Raw genomic sequence first — 14,509 nt, forward strand, 5'->3', positions numbered from 1 at the left:
AGAGGCAGAGAGAGAGAGAGAGAGGGAGACACAGAATCCAAGGCAGGCTCCAGGCTCTATCAGCACAGAGCCCAATGCGGGGCTTCCACTCACGAACCGTGAGAGGCAAAGTCGGACGCTTAATCAACTGAGCCACCCAGGCACCCCCCCCCCCCCCCACCAATGTTTCTCAACTAGAAACACGGGCCCTACCACCATCTGTGTGCCTGCACGGCTTCTACTACAGACTGTTTTGTCACCTCCCCTCTGAACAGGGTATCGGCATTTCTGTCTTGTGACTATAGCATATCTGGCTTCCCCATTCCAGGCTCGAGTGGCAGTTCAGATGTTCTGATTTGGTCTGGGGGACTGGAAGAAGAGGGAGGGACAGTGGAGCACGGCCCTCCGTGGCAGCCTTGATACGCTGGACCTATTACACGGAGTCCCCCCGCTAGAGACGGGTGCCGCGTGTGCGGGTCAGTCGTGAGCACGGGGAGGACCCAGGCTGGACAAGTTCTCTGCTCCACACTGACGTCCTGGCTCTCTCTACAGCAGCCTTCATGCAAACAGAAAGAGCACAGAGGGCCTTATTCTCAGACCCACTTCAGTTCACAGGGACTGTAATAAAGGCCATGCTGGACAACACAAGGTCCATCAGAGGCTGTTTTCAGACATTTGCCATGCGAAATAACGTGATTTTATTCTTTAAGAACAGGGACTGGCGATCTGTAGGCAGGGGCCGAATCAAGCCTGCCACCTGTTGTTGTAAATACAGTTTTACTGGAACACAGCCTCGCTTGTTCATTTACGGATGATCTAAGACTGCAGCTGAGCAGTCATGGCAGAGACTGTATGGCCCTGAAAGCCAACCATCTTTACTCTCTGGCCCTTTACAAAAAAAATATGCAGACTCCAGCTCCCGGACACTGGGAACTTAAAAAAAAAGATACTATACCCAGGCCCTACTAACAAAATTTTTGATGTCATTGGACAGGGAAGGGGCCTGGGCCTCAGTGGTTTTTAAAAGCTCCCCAGGTGATATGCAGTGTAGCCGGGGACAAGAATCCACTGACTGGCAGGCAGAGGGCCCCTCCTAGCAGTGGCTTCCTGCATGCGGTCTGAAAAGACCAGGTTTGAAAACTCCAGGCTGGCTGGCTCCTCCTGTCATTCAACAGACTCCTAACTACCTTATCTAGAGGCCGGATTTTGCTCTCCTGTAAAGGCTTAATCTTATGGTAGTCTAGAAAATTAAAGCTTAGAATAAAAAGCTCCTCTGGGGCGGGGGGAAGAAGGCAAAGTGATCTGCAGACTAGTTTCCTTCAATCAGTACAGGTTAAGAAGACTGAACTTCGTTTTCTTCAACCTCTTGGAAACATTCACGTAAGACCCTCATTTTCCAAGTAGAGGAAGGTGACCAAAAAAAAAAGTTACTGTCCTAAGATGAGAGGAGAGTCAGAAGTAGAATGTAAGTTACCACACGACCTAGATGAGTTCATTCTCTACTAATAGTGGAAAATCGTATAAACATTTATACACGTGACTCTGTGGTAGTGGTAAAGGTCACACACACATATGAACATGCATATACATACCCACATATATTTATTATATATATAGAATATATACAAATATTTTGATGTGGCCTTATGTTAGGCTGCTGTACCTTATGGGTATTTACTATCACAGACAAACCCTGCCCCTCCCCCTGACTTTGAAGAAGTTCACAAATTAAATGCTCTCCCTTTATCGTGGGGCTTAATGAATCTGCTACAGGAACACCAGGGCAAAAACACATCAGAGCAATCCAATTTTACCAGTATCAAGTAAAAACCACGGCACTTCCTGAGCACATACCACATGCAACATGTCGTGGGGACAGAGACAGTAATAGCACACAGCCCCTGGCCGTCAGGAGACTACGGCCTAGGGAGCAGTAGGAAAAATAAAAGCTAACCGCCGAAAGATTTAAATAACAAACGTGTGGATCCCAAAGACCATTTCTAGAGAGTAACCTGGAATAAGCCAAAATGAAGGGGCTGAAACAAAAAGAGGGGTGGGGGGAAGTAGAGAGGACTCTCTCCATCTCTGAGGACACATTAATAGAGCACCTACGGTGTGCAGGTGCCGAGAGAAGAGACAGCTGCCTGGTTCATGGAGCACTGGCTAGCGGGACAGATGGGCAGTAAATGCCTCTGTTCCCTGGAGGGGCTGGTACAGAAATAGGTTCAAGATGCTGGGGAAAGTGGGCATCTCCACCTGGAGGTAGGAGATGAAAACAAGGGAATAGGAAGGTTTTATAGAAAAGGTAAAAAAAAAAAAAAAAAGCAATACGAGGTTTACAGGATTAGTAGGCATACAGCAAGCGCCCGGGGCTGAGGTAGGAAAGCAGCAGCTTTATGATCAGGAAAAAGACAAATGCACAAAGGCACGGGGTGACGAGAAAGGAGAGGGGTGTTCATTTCCTTTCTCGTGGAAATATACCTGACGTGAGGCAGGTATATATACATGGAGCCTGGAAGAGAGAGAGGCTGGAAAGGCACGCAGGTGCACGGGGTCTCTGAGGCCACCGTTACTAATGAAGCGCAATCCCACGGGCCAACGCTTGCCGAGTGTCTCATGGAACACTGCTTCCTTGGGATGTCAGTGTTTATTTCTCAAAATATGGGTCTCATGCTCAAGTAAGTTTGAAAATGTTGGATTGGGTCCAATTAAACAGATCTTTTGACCTCAGGATATGTCAGAGCCCACAATGAGCTAACATATGTGTGACCCTTCACAAAATGCGGAACATGATGAAAACATATTCCACCACGGAACCCGCTCTGCCAGGGGATAAGCTGGAGGGGCTGCTGTGCTTTGGAGGTCACTCTGGAGAAGTTACAGGAGGAGACAGGGAGACCCGAACAGGTGGAAACGGGTGGAAGACGGGAGCAAAGATGACTTTCTCCAGAAAGACCACTCATGCCGAATGAGAACCGTCAAGCATTCATCACACAAATCCCGCAAATGCTTACTTGACACCTGTAAGCCCCGCTGGAAACCCTCGTACATAGTTGTGACATCATCATAGAAATACACCAAGGGCTCGTCGCCATCCAGTAGCACGGATCTCCGGGCACCATCACTACCCTGTGAAAAGACACAGACACGCGAGCGGTTAGAAGAAAATGTTGAAAATAAAAGGCCTCGCGTGCACGCCCGCAGTGCCCTGCAGGGGGCCCCTGTGGAGCAGCTGCTCGGTATTTGCTGAATGAACGGAAGTGCAGGATTTGCCAAGATGGAGCATTCAGCTGGGGTCAATTCCTGGCTTCAGAGAAGCAAGGCTAAGAGGGGCCCTGGGAAAAGGAAACAGGGGAGCAGATGTCTGAGAAGGGGTCTGGCAGGAGGACTGGAAGCCTGCCACCACCACACACTGTGACAAGTCTCAAACCTCTGCCATCGACAGCACAGGAGACTGCGTTTGGGTCAGCTCTCGTGGAAATGACACACCATTCAGTTGTGCTTCCAAAATGCCATGTATATTCCTTCCGAGATTATTGCCACTGTTACATCTCTGTGTCAACAGCAGTGTAACCTGGTAGGAACTTTAGACGCTCACATAGCATCTAACAGTTGACAATCACCAGCTACAAAACTTAGGGAGGTGCAGGGACATGTCTTGACTGCTTTGACTCGCTGCATTTGTAGGTGCACAGATTTTGTATCTCTGCGTACCCGTCTCTTTGTGGTCTTCCTTGGTTGGTGCAGAAAGTTTACCTCCTATCCACAATAACTCCTAACTAGTTGCAGAAGTTATCATAAGAGGAAGTAGCTCTCTAGGGGTGCCTGGGTGGCTCAGTCGGTTGAGCGTCTGACTCTTGATTTTGGCTCAGGTCATGGTCTCACAGTTCGGGAGTTCGAGCCCTGTGATCTATGCTGACAGTGCACAGGCTTCTTGGGATTCTCTCTCTCTCCCAAGAGGGTAGGGGGGTAAGAGGTAGTAGCTTTCAACCTCTGAGCTGCGCAGCCCTCCAGGGCCACAGAGATACTGTGGGTCCAGATAGCCACAGAAACACCAAGCATTCTCTAGGAACTGATAAATCAAAGCTCAACTACTCTGATGTCAGAGCCTACAATTTTTTTCTTTTGAATTTCAGAGAGGGGGGGTCTTCACATGTGCAACGGTCAGGAAACACTCTCTTGGGGAAATCACGCTACGATATAAGAACTTCTTGGTACTAAGAGAAAGGACTGTTCATAGTAGGAGAGATCATTTCTAGCATGAGATTTGAAGAAAGTAGATAGGAAAGCCTTCATGAAGAAGGGGGCAAAGGACTAGGTCTCAGAGACTAGAGTGTGAGATGAAAAAACGGGACACATTCCAGCGGAAGAACCAACATGGAGGCCTTTATAGGTAATGACGGCCAGAGAGATTTTGGTGGATTCTTTTTCTTCTTCTTCTTGTATTTTTTTTTTTGTTTGTTTGTCTTTAGGATTTAATTGGTATCCTTCATACTCCTCCTGCAAGCTCTCCTCCCAACCAATTTATCATATATGTACTTCAAAAAGAGCAATAGTACAGAAGTATATTAAGGAGAAAAAAAAAAAAGACTTGTCCCTATTACCAGTTTGATGAGTTCCTTCCAGACTTCTTCTATGGTCTACATTTATATAAAGTCTTTCATTATCTACTACGTATCAAATACGTGTTTGACACTTGCTCTAAGGCTACTAATAGCTTTCTGGAGTAAATATCATCCGATGATATATTTTACAATTGTCACGCAGTCTTCTCTACCTTGGCAGAAACTTTCTAACACCTGTAGCCATGATTCCAAACATAATTATTAATTATAACACACTACTTTATAAAGCAGTTATTCTTTGTGTGTATAATGGTGGCAAAATCTCTGCACTGTAGACTCATGATTATTACTCAATCTCTGCTTCTATTTGTTTTGCCAAATGGGGATACCGTGTGTCCACGTCTTGTTTCCCGCTAAACAAAACTGGCCTTATAAAACATGAATGTGTAGAGTACTACTCGGATATCCTATAATATGCCATAACTACAATACCAGTCCTTCTTAGACTGTATCTTTTCTCCAGCAAATACTCAGATTAAAATTCAGAAGCAATTTTGTTGCTTTATATTAAGCATTGGAAGCCTTTTCAATCCAGGAAGCCACCAAAAAGACCCAGGGCCTCACGGCTAAGGTAGGGAAAAAAGGCGCGAGGGACCGAGTGACAGAAAGCTAAGAAAAGAGGCATGCCTGGTGCAGAGGTGCAGACCGTCACAAATAACTGCCCCCTGGCCACTGGCCCAGCCCGCTCTGCTTATCAACTCATGGCCGGGATGGACAGGCAGTGTGGTAGCCCACAGGGAGGTCCTCATCACCTCAGCCTGGGACAGGGTCCCCTATACCTCTTATCATGACCCTCATTCATTCATGGTATCCCTCAGTGGTGTCTCTGCTAAAGCAATACTGCCCTCCCCATGCGTTCTGCTGAGGACCCTTATAGCTGTCAATGGGTCAGATGGGAATCAGGCGAATAAGACTCAGAGCTTTTTCTGAAGGAGCCCAAGTCTTATTCTTACATCACTCGAGGGGCTCCAAAGAGCACCAGCTAAGCAAAGAGCACAGAGGAAGTCAGAAAGAATAGACAGGACTGGCCTGGAGTCTTGGGAGCACGGGCTCACCCTCAAGCTGAAGTCCTCCAAGGATGGTCTGGGGAACACCTTTGTAAGGCCTTTGTAAGGAAAGCAAATTAGCTAGCCCTGCGCCAGATGTACTGAATCAGAAACCCTGGGGGTGTGATCCAGCAGGCCGTGTTTTAGCAAGCTCTCCAGGGGATTCTGGTGCACGATATAGTGACAACCAGCAGCCTGGAGGCATTAGGATCCCAGCAGGGATGTGGTGAAGATCCGAGTAATGCTTCAGAAAGAAATCTACAAGAAACATGCGCAGCCTGAAGAATGGGAGGGAGGGAAATCCACTCATTTGGACCTGAGTGAGGGCAGTGGCAAGTGGGCATGGGGAGGAGGGTGACCCCAGAAGCAGTACTGGCTAATGAATGGGATTTGGCAAGTACCTGGGTGTAGGAGCAGAGAAGGAGGTCTAAAGATAGCAGTTCCATTTTTTATCAGAAACAGAAGGCTGGGCATGGGGGCCAGGTTTGAGAAGAGAGTTAGCTGAGCTTTGGATATACGGAGACAATGTCCCTCTCAACACAGGTCAACTACCCAAGTCCTATTTTGAGAATCCACTGCTGTAGAGTATAATTTCACAACAAACTCTGGTTAAATAATTCTTGAGTTAAGGTTAATCTTTTGGTGGTATATAATCTTCAGAACTTTGAGAAACATGGAGGTAAAACAGCCAAATCCAAGTTCAAGAAGTCAGTCATATCCCAAACATCCCAAATCATCTTAAGAAAGTAATCCGAAGACAAGATATTTATTATTATTCTAATTAGACATTAGAATAATTAACAGAAGTTTGAAGAGGAAGCAGTGAAAGAGTTCTATGCCCAAAAGGCACACCGATTTGGTGAGACTGGATAAAAGGTCACACTCACTGACTTGTAAGGTAAGTCTGTAATTTCAACAGAGGAGCCTGAAATGAAAGGGTTGGGGGGGGGGGGCAGGGAGGGCACTAAACAAGATCTATGCTTTGAAATGTGTCGCTCTGTGACATGAGCACACGTTCCCCTGAAGAATCATCATTTTTGATGTGCATACGTGTTACCATTCTTCTTGAACAAAAATGTTATTTGTAAACACTGGGTGTTAGCAACCTTACTTATGCCTACAAAGGGGAGGGATTGCACTGAGCATTGGGAAGCCCAGCTATAACCACCAAGCTCAAGATGTCTGTATGTGCTACAAATTCGAATCATTTCAAAAGAAGGGCATTTCATTACTGGGTCGTGCAAGTACATGTGGCTATTTCTAGGAACATCTACTTAAATGGAAAAAAAAGTACTTTAAACTTGGCCCTTCTGGACTTCTGGTATAAACCTACAGATTTGGGGTTATGGGGGTGGTTTCAATGGTGCTCAAGAAACGGAGAGCTAAACAGACAACCCCAATTAAATGTGCAGGAAATCAGTCAGTAAGATTGATTGTCAAGGAGGATTATGCTATACGCTTCTTTAATGTGGTTTTATAGGTTTTCCAGCTAAAAAAAATAGAAGATGATGAATCAAACACACGATGGGCAAATCACTGCTCATGAGTACATTCTGCAACATCTATAGAAGCCAAGGTTCCTCTTGAGGTCAGTCTCCCCACGTAGGCTGAATTAGGAAATAAAGGTTCAAGTTCAATCCACTTAGGGTCAATAAGGGCAGGGCCACAGTGGACATCTGCATTATCAGTGGTCCCCAAGACCAGAACCCTTGCCAATACAGGGATCCCTTGCTTTCTGAGTTCATTTTATGGCACTTTTATGAAAGACCCAATGAGTACTTGTCTGTTTTCACTAACCAGAAGAAATCTGAAGAGGAGTTCTGCTTTTATGAAAGCTGTTACTGTACTAATGTAGGTGTTTTATAAAAGGGAAGTGGCTAACTTGAACTTTTGGAAAATGGCAGACGCTCTTGACTGATGCCATTTAGACCCACAGAAGCTTTCATGGGGGCGCTCTACTTTCGGATAACAGGGGAAGCCTGTATTTGACAAAAAGGACTTGATGGTGATGGTCATTTTGTACACTCTCATATCTAAATGCAAAACAAAATGACACCCTTGAGGGTTTCTGCGGGATGGAAAGACCCAGGCCTTAGAAACTGTGGTGTCACTCACCTCAATCTGGGCTCTGACAGTCAAGTTCCTCCTTTGTTACTACTGTTTAGTCCCTCTAACGGGGAAGGGGCAGGAAGACGGAGGGAGACACGGGAGGGAAGGAGAACAGAACAGTGGTGTAACTTGTAAGGAGACTGTTGAAGACGCATGTGGATTTTAATGTTAAATCCGTCTCTGGGGGAAAGGCTCCAGATGGAATCACAGCCCTGGGGGGGGGGGGGGGGCACGGCGGGGGGGGGGGGAGACCTTTTATTTTTTTATTTTTTTATTTGCTGTTGCCAACATCCTCCATGTGAACTACTCTTCCCAGCACTGGCATTTTTACACGTTTTTACATGCATCTTACCCTCCGCAGACCACACTGTCTGCTTCTTTCTAGAAACAGGCACAAAACTACTCTTCCATCCAGTGACCTCTTGGACTCTCTGCTGTATCAAACCAAGGCCTGTAAAGGCCAGCCAGTAAGTGGTCTTCCAAACCATGTTTCCCGAATGATAAGAGAACATCTAAAACACACCCAGATGCCCCATGATAGGCTACACCGTAAATGCCCCCGCGGAGCGAAGAACCATCAGGCTCACCGTTGATGCTCACCCTTTAACTAGCTGACTTCCCCAGATCCTTTCTGCCCAGGGAGTAAAGAAAGGGCGGAACCATCAAGTCAGTGCTGGGTTCTGTCATCTGCGTGCAGGAACGACGGAGGGTAAGTATTTCCTGAGCACCTGAGTGTAGCCAGCCAGCCACTCCACAGGTGAGCGAAGAGCCTGCGGGGGAGGCTTTCATGTGACATCTCAAATGTTGTCCAGAGACACGGACATCCGATACGGTGAGAAGTTTCTTTGTGGATCACAAGCAGGGTTCAAACTCGCCCCCATGCTGTTAGTCTCCATCTTGGAGGAGCCGGGCCCGGATCATAGATGGCTGCCTGGGTTTCTTCGGTTCTTCAACACTTTCCTCTAAAGCCCTAGAACACCTTCCATCTCACCCCTAGTTCACTTTCCTGTTTCCTACTTCCTGAGCACCTCCCCACTGCCTTCCCAAGGGGAGGAGTTGCTTAGGTTGGGGGGTGGGGTGGAGGCTGACAAGCACATTTCAAGCTCATCACCAGGGGAAATCAGCCAACCACAGAAGGGAAAATGGCACCCTCCCACCTCTGCGAGAGGGAAGAAAGTCTGGAGTCACAAAATCCAAACCCCCACAAACACACATTGTTCCAGCAAAACAAAACTGCCTATAACATCTCTACATGCCTGCCATTTGGAATATGCGAAACATTCTGCCCCACTTCTGACTTCTAAAGGGAACCGGTGTCTGTTTCTCATCCATGGTTGGCCTTCTAAGACATGAATGCGAAGCAGGGATTTTTTGTCGAGAAGCTCAGAAGGGTTACATGTGCCATTTTTCACCTGGCACCCGTTGACCCTGCTTGGGGGAGGCTATTTTTAAACTTGAATAAATATTCCAGCACACGCGTCTGTCGTTTATGAACATGTGTATGTTCCCTGCTTAATGAAGCCTGTGAGAGGCAGCATCATTTGTACAAAATCAAATTGTGTTCTCAGACCTGCTTTACCATATTCCTGTTCGGTGAACTGAAGCTTTTACTGCCAGGTTTACATGGAATCCAGAAATAAAAAAATTTTCCCCCTAAAACAATCACCTTTCTTTCTTTGAATTCCTCAAGGCAGCTACTTAATACTTCTGCGGCCTAGTCTTGGCACGAAGATCAGAAACCTGCCTTCAGTTCTCTGCAATGCCCGTCTTTCACTCTGCAGCCCACTCACGCCACCCACCGCTGCCCCATGACCATGACCAGCAGTGACACTTCTACCGCCTCATTCCAATCACTGGTCACTTCTAATTAGCAGACAAGCCTCAAAACACAGAGAACCTCATTTAAGTTTTCTGCAATGTGAGTGAAGACAAAGTAACCAACGAGGTTTGTTATACTTAGTCATGAAGAAGCCTGTTTCGTTTTGGAAGAGGTGCTAAAGTTACCTAAAGGCATGAAAATGCTGACGTTCGTACACTCCCAGAATATTAGGTCTAAACAAAGACGCCCCTCCAAATACATTCTCTGCATCCACCCCCACGGCCCCAACTGCTAGGGCCGCTGGCTGAAAATGCCCTCGGATGCCATAGCCCTTTAGAAAAATGCATTTGAAAACTCTCTGAGCACCACAGCAGGCAAGCTACTAGGGGTAAGATTAGAAAGGCGGGGTGCCCGGGTGGCTCAGTCAGTTGGGCGTCCAGCTTCGGCTCAGGTCATGATCTTGTGGTTCGTGCGTTCGAGCCCTGCATCAGGCTCTGCTGCTGAAGGCTTAGAGCCCGGAGCCTGGTTCAGATTCTGTGTTTCCTCTCTCTGTCCCTCCCCACTCATGCTCTGTCTCTGTCTCTCTCTCCCTCAAAAACAAATTCAAAAAAATTTAAAAATCTTAAAAAAGATTAGAAAGGCAAATCTTTGCAGACATCTTTGACCACATGCACAATTATTTTCCAATCAGACCAGGGAAGAACAGGCAGTGGGGAACAAGGACTGGAAACCTGCAATTACAAATGGCAAGTAAACGAAAGCTAATGCCTAAAAACAGGATTTGCACAAGCATTACCGGCAGGGAGGAAGCCAGAGCATCAAACCAGGAGATTCTTCCAAAGTCCTGCACGTGCTTCTGCTCCACCACTCCGAGTCTTGCCGGAGATGGGAATTCTGTTTTCATTAATGTTTGTATTTACAAGTGACTGCAGAAATGACTAGACCGCTCCTAATATTTCTTCTTTCCTCGTCATGCTCACCTGCTACCTCCCACTGGGTTCAAATTCGGGAGTCTAACACCCCCTCTTACAGATGCTTTGCCACTTGTTCCACAGACCGTGGGGCCGGTGTTAGTTCCACCATCTGACTGCACCTGCCCTTCCCAGACAACTTCCCTTCCTGCTCTGCCCTCCAGCTCCCACTCAGACTCTCCCTACATCGCTGCCTCACTGTGGAGTTCGGTCCTACCCCACTGGACAACAGCACCCCCACCCGGAACCAGCCCCAGCCATTCAAGTCCAGGGTATCGCCATGCTTTGCCCTTTGTTTTTTTGTTTGTTTGTTGTTTTTTTTGTTTTTTTCCCAGCCTTACTGAGGTGTAACTGACAAAAGTGTGAAATACCTAAAGTGCACGATGTGATTTGATGTATGCTTCCATGAGTCAACTTCTTTTTGGCATTGCCACTTTTGGCTTTGCCAATGTCATTAGCCCAGAGGTAGACACTTTGTCTCTGCAAGTCCTATGCGAGGAAACCATGACATTTATTGAGCAATGCTTCCACGGGCCAGATATGTTCCATTTAGTTTGCTTTTTTCAAGGTTCTGATCAGAGAATGAACCAGAGTTTTGGCTTTATGGCATGAGAACAAGTTGTCCTGTTAGTTTAAGGACAACCCTCACCCTCTGCCAGGGACAGAAGGAGACCTCAAGAGGACCGCTGGCCAGCCTACAAGCTGCATGAGGACAGCAGCCTCTTCTTCCAGGTATTGGGCGCATATCACATGGCAGATGACCAAGTGCTTGCTGAAGGGAGGCCATCAGATAATTACTCTGTGAAGCATGGAGGATTGAATCCAGAGTGTCACCTATAGCACAGGCTTAAAATGCTAAGGCAAGGGGTGCCTGGGTGGTTCAGTCGGTTAAGTGTCCGACTCTTGATTTCAGCTCAGGTCAGGATCTCATAGTTGTCGGATCGAGCCCTGCATTGGGCTCCATGCTCAGTGTGGAGCTTGCTTGGAATTCTCTCTCTCCCGCTCTCTGCCCCACCCCTGTTCGTGCGCACACACGTGAGCTCTCAAAATAAATAAACTTAAAAAAAAAAAAAAGAATAAAATCTGAAGGCAAGTTGCTAATCATAAATATCCCAACATGTGGATGTATCAATCTCAAGCTTTTACGCCAAAAGGCCCGCCAGCCAGCATGTGCCTGAATGTCATGAGATCATTTGGTGTGGAAGTCATCCAACTTGGGAGCCAAGCTGAGTGATCCCCAAAGAGCCGATCCTGCATATTGAAAGATATGAACCCACACTAGAACCAAGGTCCAGTAACCAACAAGTTTAAACAGTGAATCTGTTATGCACTGACTTGTTTGGTTACCCGAGGCAAGTCTGAAACTAAGCTCTGATATTCTGAAAATGAAGTCTTAAGGAAGCTGTGGACTTAGAGATATAGAAAAGTTTTTTACGTTCTGCAGTCTACTCCCTTCTCTAATATTCAAAGACAAGGCAAATAGCTTGGGTTTTCATTTAAGTACATTATAAATCCTTCCATCTTAATTTGGCAAGTGAGCCATTTCACTGCTTCTGACATCTCTCACCAAATCTAGGAATTCCCATACTCTTTCCACTTCCTCCTGCAGCAATTACCTGGATTCTCATTTACGCTTTGGAATGGTTTGTTGCCTCAATCCGTTAAACTCCGGTAGGTGGACCTACGACCGACCGGCACCAAGTTTTGCTCTGACCCCATCTACATCCGACCTGGGGCACGGGCAGAGGATGCCGGGAGGCAGAAGCTCACCAGAAACCTGGTTTTGCCACTGCCGCCCCGGCTGTGACAACATTATGCTCCCAGCCCCGGCCTCACACCCATACCACCCGCTTTCTGCTCCCACACCCATCTCATGTGTGGAACCTCAGCCCCTGTTCTTACGTCACCAGCCCCGCTTCTTCCTTCCATCTGCATTACCTTCAGACGGTTTTGCCTCCAATACCCGTTTTCGGAAGAGCCTGCTCCTGGGTTCAAAGGTCTAACCACCGACTCTTCAAATTAATCTACACAGACCCCAACTTTACTATCCTCCCCCACCCCCTGTAAAGCCCTATTACAATACCTGACTTTCAACCACTGTAATGAAGGCAGTATAACAAAGCTCTGGATAGTTCACTAACTATGTAATATAATTTCGCCTCTTGGGACTCAGCTGTTTTCCTGTGTATAAAACTTGAGGGTTAAAAGAGGAGGCCTTCATAGAAGAAGAAAACTAACACTTACTGGACACTCGGTATGGGCCAAGTGGACCCTCTGCAAGTATCTAGGCAGTCCTCTTAACCGTGAGGGAGGGAAGGATCTATCACTTCTGTTCTCCAGATAAGGAATGTGAAGGTCAGAAAAGTCAGGGGAACTTGTCCAAAGCGGTCTTCCTGGTCTAAGCAGAGGAGCGAGGTCCAGCCTCTGCCAAATCCGCTCGCTTCTCTGGTCCCTCCTAGCTGCATCACGCTCTCCTATGTCCCTAAGCTGCGACCACCACGGTCTGGGCCCCTGACTAGCCCCGAAGGGTTTCCAGTCACCGCGGTTAAGGTCATCTTCACCCGGGGGGACACGGGCATCTCAATCTCGGCCAACAGACAGAGACCAGCTGAAACCTGGACACGTGTGAATCACTTGTGAAAGTGAGTAAAGGCTACACGGACACAGAGACACTCGCTTCCCCCCACAGCTTGGAGTTACCGAGCAGAAGCCAAAGAATTCTGTGGAAGATGGAACTCCTCCCTGACACGCAGGGAAAGGCAGGCCTTCGGGTCACACTGCTGACACACGGTGTCAGCTGCCACCACAAACGCACGGGCTCGGCCCTCAACATGGGGTCTGGATCACACCGTGTGTGAAATTCAAGAGACGCTTGTTGGACTCCGTTCCGAACTTCAGCGTCTCTGTCCCGTTCTGCAGCTTATGTCCTCATTGCTTTTCTTACATGGGGCACAGCACGGTGCTAACGTCCTCTTTATCACCCTTTTTATTTATTTATTTATTTACTTATTTATTTAGTTACTTACTTACTTACTTACTTTTATTTATTTTAGTTCATCCAATTTCTCTAACAGGAAGGTAAATAGTACCATAGCAAAATGTTTTTTTCTTCACAAAGTAGCTTAGAGAACTATAAATGGGATGTTACTTTCATGTTTATTCATTTGCTTTTCTTGTCAAAAGGCTGACAATTTAATTATTCCCACTTTTATGCAGTTCCCCAAGACAATAATTGACTATTTTCCTTCACAGAGGACACCCTCTACATGTCCACAGGATCAGAATCTGTTTCTCCAGCGTCACCCCGACTTCTAGAAGGAAATGTGAGAAGCTGTAACTTCTCAAGAACCTCCGGGCCACAGCGTTAAGAAGGTGTAGCTTGGAATCAGCCAGTGTGGGTGGTATCAGATGCAGCAGAACCAAAAAGTGCAGACTCCTCATTTTAACACCCATGGAAGGTTTATGGGAAGAGGGGGGTGGAAATCTGGAGGCGAAATGGGGGCAGGGCGGGAGACCAGGGTGTGGACTGGCAAATGGCACTTGTTTTCAAAGGAACAAAGGAACAAAACAACAGTATTTTATTCTGACGATCAGTTCCTACATCGGTGCCGGATACACAGGCTCCTGATGAATACTTAATGAAATGAATTAAGTGCTTCTTTCTGCCACAGAACTCCTTATGACCACGCTACCTACAGGAAAGCACCTGTCGTTACGGAGCATCAGAACTCAAAGCTTGTCTTTATTATTTTTTTTTTTTTAAAGTTTTTTTTCAACATTTATTTATTTTTGGGACAGAGAGAGACCGAGCATGAACGGGGGAGGGGCAGAGAGAGAGGGAGACACAGAATCGGAAACAGGCTCCAGGCTCTGAGCCATCAGCCCAGAGCCCGACGCGGGACTCGAACTCACGGGCTGCGAGATCGTGACCTGGCTGAAGTCGGACGCTTAACCGACTGC

General features: G+C 47.0%; 1 protein-coding gene across 6 annotated transcripts in view; it reads right to left on the bottom strand.

The window, feature by feature from the left end:
• ACSL1 (acyl-CoA synthetase long chain family member 1) overlaps positions 1-14,509 on the bottom strand; it is a 72,319-nt gene that overhangs the window by 32,981 nt on the left and 24,829 nt on the right. For all 6 annotated transcript variants that reach the window (XM_043558538.1, XM_043558516.1, XM_043558521.1 and 3 more), the window contains exon 3: positions 2,994-3,108. In XM_043558538.1, the coding sequence (XP_043414473.1) occupies positions 2,994-3,108 (115 nt within the window). The remainder of the gene's footprint in view (positions 1-2,993; positions 3,109-14,509) is intronic.

This window comes from Prionailurus bengalensis, chromosome B1 (genome assembly GCF_016509475.1).
Source record: "Prionailurus bengalensis isolate Pbe53 chromosome B1, Fcat_Pben_1.1_paternal_pri, whole genome shotgun sequence".
In the NCBI taxonomy this organism is placed as follows: Eukaryota; Metazoa; Chordata; class Mammalia; order Carnivora; family Felidae; genus Prionailurus; species Prionailurus bengalensis.